The 15,803-nt window shown below is 45.0% G+C and overlaps 1 protein-coding gene across 1 annotated transcript in view; it reads right to left on the bottom strand.

Moving 5' to 3' along the window:
* LOC124609553 (sushi, von Willebrand factor type A, EGF and pentraxin domain-containing protein 1) overlaps positions 1 to 15,803 on the bottom strand; it is a 540,650-nt gene that overhangs the window by 237,566 nt on the left and 287,281 nt on the right. The window contains exons 2-3 of the mRNA XM_047140081.1: positions 12,991 to 13,117; positions 1,009 to 1,067 (exon numbers count right to left, since the gene is read on the bottom strand). Coding sequence (XP_046996037.1) covers positions 1,009 to 1,067; positions 12,991 to 13,117 — 186 coding nt within the window. The remainder of the gene's footprint in view (positions 1 to 1,008; positions 1,068 to 12,990; positions 13,118 to 15,803) is intronic.

Below are 15,803 nucleotides of genomic sequence, written 5' to 3' on the forward strand. Positions count from 1 at the left end.
GTGTAACCGCAGCCATGGTCTCCGAGCTGATAGTCCATGCTGCTGCAAACGTCGTCGAACTGTTCGTGCAGATGGTTGTTGTCTTGCAAACGTCCCCATCTGTTGACTCAGGGATCGAGACGTTGCTGCACGATCCGTTACAGCCATGCGGATAAGATGCCTGTCATCCCGACTGCTAATGATACGAGGCCGTTGGGATCCAGCACGGCGTTCCGTATTACCCTCCTGAACCCATCGATTCGATATTCTGCTAACAGTCATTGGATCTCGACCAACGCGAGCAGCAATGTCGCGATACGATAAACTGCAATCGCGTTAGGCTACAATCCGACCTTTATCAAAGTCGGAAACGTGATGGTACGGATTTCTTTTCCTTACACGAGGCATCACAACAACGTTTCACCAGGCATCGCCGGTCAACTGCTGTTTGTATATGAGAAATCGGTTGGAAACTTTCCTCATGTCAGCACGTTGTAGGTGTTGCCACCGGCGCCAACGTTGTGTGAACGCTTTGAAAAGCTAATCATTTCCATATCACAGCATCTTCTTCCTGTCGGTTAAATTTCACGTCTGTAGCACGCCATCTTCTTGGTGTAGCAATTTTAATGGCCAGTAGTGTAATATGTGGGTATAGAACTGTGCATCCGTAATGCTCTTTTCCCAACGATAGCTAAGTCTCTTTTATGTTAAAATTTTACACAAATAGTAAATTTTAGCGCAAAATCGGTATACAATTAATGCTGATTAAAAAAAGTTTTTAGAGATATCTCATTCATCCCTGTACGATAAAAGTAGTATAAATGATTGTAGAATATTACAGCAATCTCCTTTTATTTTGGACAGTTGCGTCCCCTTCTACAGAGCGGAGCGTTTTACAAACACCTCAGTCGTTGCACAAGTTTTGCCTCGGTAACGTTGCTAATGGCGAGTACTGTTCTAGCGCTGCAGCTGGAACACGGGAGTAGGGCGTTTAGCGTGTTTACAGGGAGCAGCGAGCGCGGTACTCACCACAGAAGGGCGGGTCCCCCTGCCAGGAGCCGCGAGGCGAGCACGTCAGCGTCGGAGACCTGCAACACACCACCACCACTCTCTGCATAAGCGCCGCAGTGTTTGTGGGCAGCAGCTTCAGCACAATATATAATGCATGAGTCTGGCAGGCCGGCGATCGCTGCGTGCGGCAGGTCCGGTAACTATACGCTGCAGCGTGTTCTGCTCGCTCAGAAAAGCAACTAATGTTCAAAATGTGTGTGAAATCTTATGGGACTTAACTGCCAAGGTCATCAGTCCCTAAGCTTACACACTACGTAACCTAAATTATCCTAAGGACAAACACACACACCCATGCCCGAGGGAGGACTCGAACCTCCGCCGGGACCAGCCGCACAGTCAATGATTGCAGCGCCCCCGACCGCTCGGATAAACCCGCGCGGCAAGCAACTAATGTTCTGTCTACATTCAGCACCAGTAATTTGCAATCTACGACTCGCCGAAGATGATGACTGCAGCGTTGTGGACTTACGAATCTGCACAGCAGTTCAAAGTTGAAACTCCTGGCTACTGCGCCGTTTATGGGTATTTGCACTACAGGAAGAAACTTGTCTCTGTATTCGTCTGGGATCTGCTGTTTCATCAGTTATCGACGTCGCTGCGTAACAGTGGCAGTATTTTCTGTAGTGGATCATCTTAATATACGAGGCCTGTTCAAAAAGCATCTGACCTTATTTTTTAATGTTGAAACGAGCAACGGTGTCAAAGCGCGCGCTCTCTCTACGTTGCAGGCATACGTAGGGCGCATACTTGACTTTTTTCAGCCGACCGGTGTGACGGAGCCATTCTAGGCGCTTCAGTCTGGAACCGCGCGACCGATACAGTCGCAGGTTCGAATCCTGCCTCGGGCGTGGGTGTGTGTGATGTCCTTAGGTTAGGTAGGTTTAGGTAGTTATAAGTTTTAGGGGACTGATGACCTCAGATGTTAAGTCCCATAGTGCTCAGAGCCGTTTGAACCACGAGGACTTATTTCACGACTACGGGAACAACCAGTCGCTGGCAAGCCGTTGACAAGTGAAAATGTGTAAGTGGTAATGATAGAAAAGGTGGAACAAAGTTATTGCATCAAATTTTATTTTAAGCTTGGTATTCTCAAGTTGAAACAATCTGCAAGATTCGACAAGTGTTTGGGGACGAAACAATGGGTACCACACAGATAAAGGAGCGGTTCAACCGCTTCAAAGATGGCCGCTCATAAGTCAAGAGCAAAGCACGTTCAGGTAGGCACCCAACATCAACACCGAGCGAGGTGGCGCAGTAGTTAACACACCGGACTCTCATTCGGGAGGACGACGGTTCAATCCCACGTCCGACCATCCTGATTTAAGTTTTCCGTGATTTCCCTAAATCGCTCCAGGCAAATGCCGGGATGGTTCCTTTGAAAGGGCAGGGCTGGCTTCCTTCCCCGTCCTTCCCTAATCCAATGAGACCGATGACCTCGCTGTTTGGTCTCTTCCCCCAAGCCAATCCAATCCAATCAAACATCCACAAATGAGGTTGTTATTGATCACGTAAGGACCATGGTGATGGAGGAGGGACGAATCACGATCGGAGAACTTCCAGACGAGGTTAAAATTAGTACTGAATTCATTCATTCCATTTTAACGAAACATTTGGATCTTCGGAGGATCTCAGCAAAATTTGTGCCAATGTTGCTAATAACTGAGTAGCTTCGAGCTTCGTTCGGAGGCCGCAAAAGCTATCTCAACTTTCTTAATACAGTACATTGATCGCTGATGATGAGTCCTGGATTTATGGGTGCGACCCAGAAACAAAGTTCCAGTCATCACAATGGAAACATCCATCATTCTCGAGACGCGAAAAAGCGAGACTTGTCCGCAGCAATGTGAAAGTCATGCTGACCGTCTTTTCTGACACCAGTGGCGTGATCCATCACGAGTACGCTATAGGAGGTATTTATGTCAATAAGGCATACTACGAAGAGATTCTGCATCGCCTTCCTGAAGCAGCGAGACGCAAACGGCCGGACTTGTGAGCAGCCGGCTGTTGGCTCCTTCACCACGGTAAAGCACCCGATAACCATTCTCACTTAACGTAGAGTTTATTGGTCAAACACAACATAGCTGTGTTTTGTGAGCCTCCCTATTCCGCTTGCCCACCAGCAAGTGACGCCTGGATTTTCCCTAAACTGAAAAAGACTCTGGAAGGGACCAGATTTCAGAAAAGGGAAGACATTATGCAGAATTCGACGGAGCAGCTGCGCGCCATACCAAAAGAGGCTTGCCAGAGATGCTTCCAGCAGTGGCAGCGCCGTTGGAAGATGTGTGTAGAGGATGAAGGAGACTACTCTGTATCCGAATAAAGAGTGATTTTATAAATAAGAGCCGGATACTTTTTGAACAGCCCTCTTAAATCTCAATAAGCATGCAAGATAGATACCAGGTAAAATAAAGACGTAAAATGACAGGATATCGTATTAGCGTATATACACTAAAACTAATACAAGGAAGGATACACGTACTGACATTTTGCGCGTCCTGTAGAGTGTTGCGGGTTAGGCAAAGATAGAGGGAAATTTAGGAATACAGAAATTTAACTCACTTGCAGTTGGGAAATAAATAAATAGTGAGGTAGGGAAGCCAAGGCGAAAAGAGTGCATAAAAATGTAAATAAACTGAAAAAGAAGTGGCAGTTGGAACGACTGATTCGGCATGTAGAGAAGTCAAAACAATCTTCGGTGAAATTAAAAACAAAGAAGGAATGAGAGTCTACGTAGAAGACATAGGGGATTCAGTATTAGAACGAGAGTTTAATAGAGTTTCGGAAGAATTGCGATCAAAAAATGCAGAAGGGTTTCGTCGTAACATTACTTCACGATTCCTGAAATCATGGGAAGCGAGGGGGGGGGGGGGGGGGGGGGAGGGAGTGGCAACATGCCATCAGACTCTCGGAAAAGTACCATCCACACAATCTTGAAGACAGCAAGGGACAGATAAGTACGAGAAATGAAGCGCGATAACCTGAACAGCTCATGCATCCAAGTTATTGACAAGAATAATTTAGAGCGGAATGCAAAAGAAAATTAATGAAATGTCAGATGCCGGCCAGTTTTGTTAGGACACCAGAGCAACAGTCCTGACGTCGCGCTTGATAATGGAAGCAAGACTGAAGAAAAATCAAAACATGTTCAATGGATTTGTTGGCCTAGAAAAAGCGTTCAACAATGTAAAACGCTGGAGGATGTACGAAATTCTGAGAAAAATAGTAGCAAGCTGTAGGGAAGAAGTGTAATATGCAATATGTACAAGAACCAACAAAGAAAAAAAAGACTGGAAGACCAAGAATGAAGTGCTCGGATTGAAAAGAGTGTAAGAAAGGGGTGCAGCCTTTCACCCCTACTGTTTGCTCTATACATCGAAGACGTGTTGGTGGAAATACAAGACAGGTTCAACAGTCGGATTAAAAGTCAGGGTGGAAGGATATCAATGATAAGATTCGCTGACGACATTGCTATCCTCATTGAAATTGAAGAAGAATTCCAGGCCCTTCTGAATTACATGGTCAATGTAATGTGTACAGAATATGGACTGAGAGTAAAACGAAGAAAGGCGAAAGTAATAAGAAGTACCAGAAGTTGATGAGCAGGAAGCAGACGAAGTGAAGGTATTCTGCTACCTTGAAAGCAAAATGAAATATGACGGACGCAGCAAGGAGGGAAAAAAAGCGGACATGGCGAGCATTATTGGCGAACGAGAAGTCTGTTGATATCGAACATCGGCCTTAATCTATGGAAGAATTTTCTGAGAATGTCCGTTTGGAGCACAGTTTTGTATGATATCGTATCACAGACTGTAGGAAAACCCGAAAAGAAGAGAATCGAAGGGTTTGAGATGTAATGCTGTAGAAGTTGTTGAAAATTGCGTTTTGGATAATGAGTAAGGAGGATTTCCGCAGAATCGGAGAAGAGAAAGGAACGTATGGAAAATAATGAGTTAAAAAACAAAAATAAGCCTTGTACGCCGTTGGGGCCATTCGTACTACCACCCATTATCGCAGTTGACAGACTTTACCTGTGTATAAGCACTCTCTTCATGTGGAAATCTACGCTAAGAGTAGAATCTGAGAAACAGCATATGTAGACTTATTGCCTGCAGAGTAATCGATCAGTTAATCATCTTCCTTCGGCGTCAGTAGTCGATATAAAAAGGTTTTGCTATTTAATCTAAACACTCTTTTTTCGACATTTTATCGGACGCGGTACATATATGAATGCATGGACATGAATTCTATCGTACGTCGCAAGTCGGGCTTCCCCACACGCGGGTGAGCATTCCCGCATGGAAGCTGAAACCCATTTCTCTACACGCCCCGTTATGCTACATCCACAGTAGGTGCCGATATCATGTTTATTAGGAACAATCGCGTAAAAACAAGCAAATGAAGGGACCTAAGCTAAAATTCACATACAAAAGTTAGTAGTTATCAAGTACTTAAATTTGAATATTAGTATTATAAACGTGATCTAAGTAATCGAGAGATGACAATAACGTAATGGTGTTTCTCGGGTATTAAATTATTTTCCCCGATTTTTCCGGCTCAGTTATTACACTGAGGTGACAAAAGTCGTGAAATAGCGATATTTACACGCACTGACAATGATACCATCACGCACACAAGGTATAAAATGACAGTGCATAGTCGGAGCTGTCATTTGTACCCAGTCGATTCATGACAAAAGGCATCTGACGTGATTATGGCCGCACGGCGGGAAGTAACAAAGTTTTAAAGCGGAATGGGAGTTGGAGTTAGACGCATGGGACATGGCGTTTCGGAAATCGATAGGTAATTCAATATTCCGAGATACACATGTCAAGAGGGCGGCGAGAATACCACATTACAGGCATTACTTCTCACCACTGACAACACATTGGCCGACGGCCTTCGTTTAACAACCGAGAGCAGCGGCGTTTGCATGGAGTTGTCAGTGGTTCAAATGGTTCAAATGGCTCTGACCACTATGCGACTTAACTTCTGAGGTCATCAGTCGCCTAGAACTTAGAACTACTTAAACCTAACTAACCTAACGACATTACAAACATCCATGCCCGAGGCAGGATTCGAACCTGCGACCGTAGCGGTCGCGCGGTTTCAGACTGTAGCGCCTAGAACCGCTCGGCCACTCTGGCCGGCAAGTTGTCAGTGCTAACAGACTAGCAACACTGCGTGAAATGACCGCAGAAATCAATGTGGGACGTACGACGAACGCTTCCATTAGGATAGCGCAGCGAAATTCGGCATTAATAGTCTATTGTAGCAGCCGACCAGAACTAGTGCCTTTGCTAACAGCACGACAGCGCCTGCTGCGCCTCTCCTTGGCTCGTGACCATATCGGTTGGACCCTAGACGACTGGAAAAACGTAGCCTGGTCAGATGAGGCCAAATTTCAGTTGGCAAGAATTGATGGTAGGTTTCGAGTGCGTCGCAGACTCCACGAAACCATGGACCTAGTTGTCAACAAGACATTGTGCAAGCTTTTGGTGACTCCATAATGGTGTGGGCTTTGTTTACATGGAGTAGGCTGCGTTCTCTGCCCAAATGAACCTATCATTGACTGCATATTGTTATGTTCGGCTACTTGCACACCATCTGCAGCCCTTCATGGCCTTCATATTCTCAAACAACGAAGAAGGAATTTTCGTGGATGACAAAGCGCCATGTCACTGAATCACAGTTGTTCACGACAGGTTTGAAGCACATTCTGGACAATTAGAGTGAGTGATTTGGCCGCCCAGATCGCCCGACATAAACACCCGTGGGTCATAATCGAGAGGCCACTTTGTGCACGAAATCCTGCATCGGCAAAACTTTCGCAATTATGGGCAGCTATAGAGGTAGCATGGCTCAGTGTTTCTCCACGGGACTCCCAACAACTTTTTGAGTGCATGTCGAGTAGGGTTACTGCACAAGCCAGGCAAAAGGGGGTCCGACATGACATTAGAAGGTGTTCCACGGCTTTAATCACTTCAGTGTAAGTTACCAGTTATTGCCACGGTTGCTATTTCCATTAAAACGGAACCCTTTTGCAAAAGAAGCCGGACCCTACCAACTTTACATCACAGAGCAGTTCCTTCAGAAGTTGTTGAAAAGAGACCCAGTTGAGCTGAACACCTGAATTTGCTTCACTTGGGTTAGTAGACTGTTTTTCTGTAGATATGAGCCTTCAAACACTACCCAGAGAGAACAATCATCGTTTATGTTTTAGCTGGACTTCGACAACACAACACACGCTTCCGCGATCGTTATAGTCAGCCGTCAAGCCATGTGGACCTACAGTTTAGGAGTATTAAAGCGTCAGAAGAATAGAGAAATTATTTAGTTTGTTTTATTACTCGTGGGCTGCGGTATTACACGTACTAATGGTGTCACAGATCGATGATCAATTAAGGTGTCTTTCGGATAACACCCATAAACTTCTACGGTCGGCAAATCATGACCGTCAGTATCTCTCTCTCTCTCTCTCTCTCTCTCTCTCTCTCTCTCTCTCTCTCTGTCACTCGCTCTCCTCATTATCTGATCTTTCTTGATGCCTATGAGTTTGTGCAACACCATCACTCATTTATCCTTGGGACAGCCAGCCACGACAAAACAAGTCCATCTAATATTCAAGACCTATAAGACAGGCGGAATACCCTCTAACTTAAGGAAAAATATAATAATTCCAATTCCAAAGAAGGCAGGTGCTGACAGGTGTATATGCTACCGAAGCACCGGTTTAACAAATCACGGCAAAAAATATTGACACGAGTTATTTTCGGAAGATGGCAGACTGATAAGAGACCGACCTTGCGGATGATCAGTTTGCGTTTCGGAGAAATACAGGGACACAGAGCGCAGTGCTGATCATAAGACTTAACTCAGAAGATAGGCTGAAGTAAGACAAACCTACGTTTATGGAATTTGTAAAGGGAGCGAAAGGTTATTTACAACTTGTCCATAAATCAGACTGCAGTTATAAAAGTCGAAGAACATCTACATATACATAACTACACTGCAATTCACACTGAAGTGGTTGGCAGATAGTTCATCGAACCATCTTCAGACGCTTTTTCTGCCATTTTACTCTCGAACGGTGCACGAGAAAAAATAAAACTTAAATTTTTCCTTGCGAGCTCTGATTTCTCTTATTTTATTTGCGATAATCATTTCTTCTTATGTAGGTTGACGTCAACAAAATATTTTCGCTTTCAGAGAAGAAGGTAGTGATTCAAATTTCACGAGATCCTATCATAACGAAAAATGCCTACGTTTTACTGATTGCCACCCCAATTCACATATCATGTCCGTGGCGCTCTAAGATGCGAGCTGGTGCCTTAGAGACTCGCCACTTGTGCGAGTTCCACCAGCGCCGCGGGCTGAGGATGAACATATCGACTTCGCCTCGGCCAATTGCCGGCCGAGTACAATCCGCCAATGACCGAACGACAACGGACAGAAGCCTACTCGGAAGACGGAAGAGCAGCTCTCGCCGCCTTGGTTATAGATCATCGTCCACGACTGACTTAAACAGGGAACGCCGGCCGTGGTGGCCGAGCGGTTCTAGGCGCTTCAGACCGGAACCGCGCGACTGCTACGGTCGCAGGTTCGAATCCTGCCTCGGGCATGGATGTGTGTGATGTCCTTAGGTTAGTTAGGTTTAAGTAGTTCTAAGTTCTAGGGGACTGATGACCTAAGATGTTAAGTCCCATAGTGCTCAGAGCCATTAGAACCATTTTTTAAACAGGGAACGTTGTCTAGTGAATTCTTACAAGTGATCAGACAGTTGTTGTAAATTACATTTGCTATGAAATTTATCTACGATTAATTGCACCGAGCTATTGAGAGTCCATTTTGTGTTATATTACACACACCAAAAAATGTTTTGCATCACCTCGGTTCCAAGAGTTCCGGAACCTGTACAGAAAATTGGAATAGATATCAACATAAACATCATTTCCAACCTTTTTGTTGCTCATGAAAATCACATACTGCTTGTTGTACCACCATACAGCGAGACCTTCAGAAGTGGTGATCCAGACTGCTGTACACACCGGTATCTCTAATACCCAGTAGCACGTCCTCCTGCATTGATGCATGCCTGCATTTGTCGTGGCATACTGTCCATAAGTTCATCAAGACACTGTTGGTCCAGATTGTCCTACTCCTCATCGGCTATTCGGCGTAGAATAGTTGGTGGGTCATATCGTCCATAAACAGTCCTTTTCAATCTATCCCAGGCATGTTCGATAGGGTTCATATCTGGAGGACATGGTGGCCACTCTAGTCGAGCGATGTCGTTATCCTGAAGGAAGTCATTCACAAGATGTGCACGATGGGGACGCGAATTGTCGTCCATGAAGATGAATGCCTCGCCAATATGCTGCCCATATGGTTGCACTATTCACTTATCGTACAGCCGTTACGGCGCCTTCCATGACCACCAGCGGAGTATGTCGGCCCCACATTATGCCACCCCAAAACAACAGGGAACCTCCACCTTGCTGCACTCGCTGGACAGTGTGTCTAAGGCGTTCAGCCTGACCGGGTTGCCTCCAAACACGTCTCCGACTATCGTCTGGTTCAAGGCATATGCGACACTCATCGGTGTAGAGAACGTCATGCCAATCTTGAGCGGTCCATCCGGCATGTGGTTGGGCCCATCTGTATCGCATTGCATGGTGTCGTGGTTGCAAAGATGGACCTCACCATGGACGTCGGGAATGAAGTTGCGCATCATGCAGCCTTCTGCGCACAGTTTGAGTCGTAACACGACGTCATGTGGCTGCACGAAAAGCATTATTCAACATGGTGGCGTTGCTGTCGGGGTTGTTCCGAGACATAATCCATAGGTAGCGGTCTTTCACTGCAGTAGTAGCCCTTGGGCGGACTGAGCGAGGCATGTTATCGACAGTTCCTGTCTCTCTGCATCTCCTCCACGTCCAAACAAGATCGAGGTGGTTAACTCCGAGACGCCTGCACATTTCCCTTGTTGAGAGCCCTTCCTGGCACACAGTAACAATGCTGACGCGATAGAACCGCGCGATTCACCGTCTAGGCATGGTTGAACTACAGACAACATGAGTTGTGTACCTTTCTGGTGGAATGACTGGAACCGATCGGCTGTCGGACCCTTCCGTCTAATAGGTGCTGCTCATGCATGGTTGTTTACATCTTTTGGGAGGGTTTAGTGGCATCTCTGAACAGTCAAAGGGACTGTGTCTGTGATACAATATCCACAGTCAACGTCTCGCTTCAGGAGTTCGGGGAACCGGGGTGATTCAAAACTTCTTTTGATGTGTGTATATGCAGTATTGCAGACTTTAGTATTCCACAAGACACGAAGGTAAGTAAACCATTTTAACTCATTTGTGTGACTTTGTTGCTAATTCGTTGGAGTGTTGTAGAGCCTTCGTTCACCTATCCTGTTACCTGACCCTGGGAGATAGCTGAGTAATAGTGATAAGGAGAAATTGTCTTGGCGGTGTACTGCACCAGAAATCGTTTGTCGAACTCACAAACTCGCTCTACCGTAACAACAGTGGCAACTCAGCCTCCCCAGCAGGAGCGACGAGGCCTTTACAAAACTAATTGCTAGATGTATCGATAATAGAATCGTCAATACACCGCAACATTAAAAGTTAAAAAAAGGGCCATCTACACGATGCGAATAAGACTTGTGCATCCGTCAGCACAGGTGAAATATCGCATTCTGATCTTCATTTAGATCTTAAACGTAGATATCCGGCCAAAAACGTATGTGTAAAAAGCCATTCGTATTTTCTTATTTTCTGGCTAACTCATTAGCTCACAAGCCCTTGTCTCCAATTGGTTGCTACCAATGATAGAAACGCAGGCCTTGCCAACATTTGCCGTGAAGAAGAACAGCACGTGGACGGGCCATAGTGCCGCAGGCACTGAACCGCATACGGCGAGAAAAGTTCCATGACAGCTTGAAACGGTACAGTAGTTTCCGCTCTATAAGCAGCAGGTTTCGCTGCTCGCTCGCACCGGGAAATAGAAACAGAGGCGTCTCCACAGCCAATTTTATTACACGACGCGGCCGGCCGCGGGCGCAACAGAACCCATGTGGACGGGTGGAAAGAAATGAAATGTGTCAGGCTTCATAATACGTATTTATATGTGTCGTGTATTATGCATTTCTTGTACGTGGATGTGAATCTGCACATGAACTTTCCTAATCCTCCTCACACCTTTCCGTAAAGCGTGGCCAAATCTTTGTTGGGAAGTAGTTCTGTAGTATAGTAGTGCCAACCTTACTCCTGGCTAGGGGATCAGAGAGACAACACAGGCAGGTAAAAGTCAAAGACTTTCCAGTGTCACAAGATTTGGGGTGGAGAGGCTGGTCACGGCCAAGTGGTTCGACCACCCCCTCCACCGGGGCCCAGGAAGACCTCTGGGTGCCCGCCATATTCTAGGGAGTGTTTCAGAAGACGGGTAAGTGAGCAGACGTGCCCTCAGTACATCTGTCTCAATGTTCGCGCATGGAAAAGAGGTATTTGAATTTTTGTACTAATTCTTTTATTTCCAGCTTCGGATTGTGTAAGGTAATGAATGTGCTCGTTTAATTCCGGAAATTTAACCCCCTGTGTTAAAGTAGCTGGTCCCCAGTTTGTCCGTTATCCTCCTCACATGGTGAATGTCCTATGTAAAATATTGGGGGACTTTGGTGGTATACATTTGCCCAACGCAATTCCGTCTTACCCGTAGAAATGTGCGTGCAGATTAGTGTATAATACACCCCAGCTATAAGTTGTAAAACTGTAATATCTGTAAACTGAAAAAATTGCTGTTATCGCTGTGAAGTCGAGTGGTAATATTTAAAATAAATAGGTAATCAACTGCCATCAATCTTTAACATACCTTAAAAATCAAAAAGAAGTCAACTTAAAGGAATTTATTTAAAATAAAAGCTATGGAATGCAGGAACCCACACATCAGCGTGTGAGCCCTCCAGCCCCTTGCCTAGTATCGTACAGAAAGGACACGCTCTCTAGGTAGCGCTCACAAGCTCCTCTCCCCAGTTATCCGTTGCGCAATTTTGATTCAGGGCTTGACATCAGCTTTGATCTGGCGTCCCTAGGCAAGGAGGTAAGACGGTAAACTTTCAAGCTAACAGCGGTGTTTTCAGCTGTCAATCGCGAAACGTAAACGACTGCCACAACACTTGAAACATACCCTTAGAAAAATTGAGAATGACTGTGCTGGTAAACCTCTTACGTTATTTGATTTTCAAACAGCTGAGCAAAACTGAACGTACTCAGACATTTGTCTCTTTACTTATTTTGATCAACAGTAAACTGACACACAATATTTTTAGCGCAACGCAGTCTGACTTTCAATAATCCCTACAAAAGAATGCCCCTGACTAACAATAACCTATACGTTTCATGAATCACTTACCTCACAAAAATCTTCGTAACTCGAACTACTCCCATACAGTGAGCGCCAATACTGCGAGCAAAATAAAAGATTCTAACTACTGAAGGTACTAACTACTGATAGGCATATAGTTAGCAAATGAAAGATTTTGATAGAGAACAACTGTGCCATCTCTCTCCCCACATCCACCACTGCTGGTGGCCTACCTCCAACTGCGCAGCGCTATCCGCTATTCACATCAAACTGCCCAACACTACAATAGCAAATATTCCAGCAATGCAAACCAGCTACAGACTGGACACAGCATAGTCAGTGATTTTCTTACAGAGCGCTACGTGGCGTTACCAACATAAAAACCTAAACAGCCTACTTGCACACTGACCGAAAGCCATATCTGCGACAACACTGAGACGTTGCCATAGAAACCCAAACAAAATCGCGTTACGTGACTGATCGTAGCAGACGCGCGAAGATGTTGCGCCGAGTGCACCTTTATTTGAGAGGGATGTCCGCTAGGTGGGGTCAGCAGAGCGCGCGCTCACTTACCCGAAGAGCTCGTATCCGGGGTCGCAGGCGTAGGAGGCGATGGTTCCCGGCGCCAGGCCTCCACTGCTGAGAACGACCCGCGCGTTCAGCGGCACCGCCGGGTGGCCGCAGCGAGGGCCGCCGTCGCCTGCAACAGCAACAACAACATCGCGTCAGCAGGTGTCGTCGACAGCGCGGGTTGTGGGAGGCGCTCCACTGGCCCACATAACAGGCAACTAGCTCATTCATTCTCTACGCCAGTTCAGAAATACTGGATGAACGGTTTTGATGTGTCAGACTTAAGACTATAAGATTTAAGACACTTAAATAGATACAAGTGTCAGTAAGTCTTTTCTCAAAGTATTTGTTTGGAGTGTAGCCATGTACGGAAGTGAAACATGGACGATAAATAGTTTAGACAAGAAGAGAATAGAAGCTTTCGAAATGTGGTGCTACAGAAGAATGCTGAAGATTAGATGGGTAGATCACGTAACTAGGTACTGAACAGAAGTGGGGAGAAGAGGAATTTGTGACACAGATTGTCTAGAAGAAGGATCGGTTGGTAGGACACGTACTGAGGCATCAAGGGATCGCCGATTTAGTGTTGGAGGGGAGCGTGGAGGGTAGAAATCATAGAGGGAGACCAAGAGATGAATACACAAAGCAGATTCAGAAGTATACAGTTTACAATAGTTATTCGGAGATGAAGAGGCTTGCACAGGATAGAGTGGCATGGAGAGCTGCATCAAACCAGTCTCTGGACTGATGACCACAACAACAACATTAACCCCACTAAAGTAATATGCCGTTTACAAGACTGGGGTATCTGTATCTCATATCTGTGTAGTGCTAGAATGTAGCAAGATACCTTCGGAGCTTGGAGAAAAAAACTGGACCGTGGGGTGGATAGATAGCAGGTACTGAGCGATCGAATGGAGCGGTGTGTGTTTATAGTGCGTCTGTTTCACAAAAATCAGATCAAATCACCATCTTCTCTATTCCAAGGATGTCTGAAGTAACTGATTTCTTTTCTTATATATCACAGACATTGTTTTGAAACATTAGTAAACAGCTCAGTAATTCTGCTGATTTGTACATGATTTGTACATAGTGTGGCATATATGCCCCAGAATACTTCATAAAATGTGGAAAACATTGGTGTGTGATACGTGAACGCTATCTTCAAATGTTATATCGAAATCTTGTATGCGATATTTCACGATTTTCATTGTCAGGAGAGTGACTATGTTTTCGTACTGATTTTTTTACACTTTTTCCAGAACTGCCATCCTGAGCCGGCCGGAGAGGCCGTGCGGTTCTGGGCGCTACAGTCTGGAAACGAGCGACCGCTCCGGTCGCAGGTTCGAATCCTGCCTCGGGCATGGATGTGTGTGATGTCCTTAGGTTAGTTAGGTTTAAGTAGTTCTAAGTTCTAGGTGACTGATGACCTCAGAAGTTAAGTCACATAGTGCTCAGAGCCATTTGAACCATTTTGCCATCCTGACGAAACAATGCTACAATTTAAAATTTACTTCCGAAAACCATAGGTTCACACGAAAACATGGATATAGTTTGGTTTATCGGGAATATGTATCACACTTCATAGATTCAAAAATCGGTCAGCTAAAATTTTTCTTGGGAGTGAAAATACAGTATTCGTCGCAAAGGAATACGGGTTCTGACCTTATTTTTCAAATATATGCTAAATGTATTTTAATCCTGAAAGAATTGATACGGAGTGAAGAACAATTCACGATATTAACCGTCGACCATGACCAGTAATATAATGGTAACGGCTATTGTGATGTCACATCTTGGTACCTATTTTGAATTCCATTTGTTTATAGCTCTGATGGTTGTAATATTTTTGTTAGTTTCTAGAGGAAATACGTTTTAATTTCTGCTGTGTATGAGATACAAAACGCCTTCTCTTTTGCTTTGGAGGTAATTATTATGCTTAGTAGGGCATCACTTTTCTTTCTTTGCCCCAAATCTTTTCTCTAATTCGTATTTTTTTTATCGTTATCTCACCTTATACACATATATGGTGTCTCTCCTAAGAGTCGTTAGGCACATATTATATGGTGTTTCAGCAGATATTTGCAGTTTCGTTTTTGTTGTTGCGTTGTGTAGCTGGAGTCAGCTCAGACGAATACTGCTTATCACGTCGCTCATGCAACGCACAGTGTCGACGGAATGCATCGCTTTTATTTCTCGTTACAAACAAAATTATTTTTAAAGTGGAATGTCACGTGCTCATTCGATAGAGCGGGCCAAGATTAGTTTATCCCGATATTCGCTTTATCTGTATGTATTAAAAGGGACAAGAAGACACGAAGAGTAATCTGTTCTCCGGCAGCGACAGCACTGCCCTGACCCGCGATGACTGCTGCCGCCAAGCATGCAGAGCTGTTGCGTCGCTGCTGCACTGCTGTTTATTCTTCGTGGTTTACTGTCCCTCTTAAAACATATAGATAAAACGGATATCGGAATAGACTAATGTGGGAGCGCTCTGTCGAAAGGGCACGTAAAAGTCCGATTTAGAAATAATTTTATTTATAATCGGAAATAAACCAACGCTCCCTGTTGACAATGGGCGTCGCGTGAAAGTCGTCACGTGCAATGCAAATATCTGCCGAAACCAGAAAAAAATGCGCCTGGCGACACTTATCAGTAACTACGAATCATCGAATTTTTTCTTTTTCATGTAGTCTCACACAATACCAAAGCCTTAAGAACTGCTTCAGTCCCGACGTAGATTTCTGGGAATCTAGATTCCAAGAATAAGCACCGGAATATATAGGACGCAGTCAGGACACTCTTCGCAGCAGAAA

Source organism: Schistocerca americana, chromosome 1 (genome assembly GCF_021461395.2).
Source record: "Schistocerca americana isolate TAMUIC-IGC-003095 chromosome 1, iqSchAmer2.1, whole genome shotgun sequence".
NCBI lineage: Eukaryota > Metazoa > Arthropoda > Insecta > Orthoptera > Acrididae > Schistocerca > Schistocerca americana.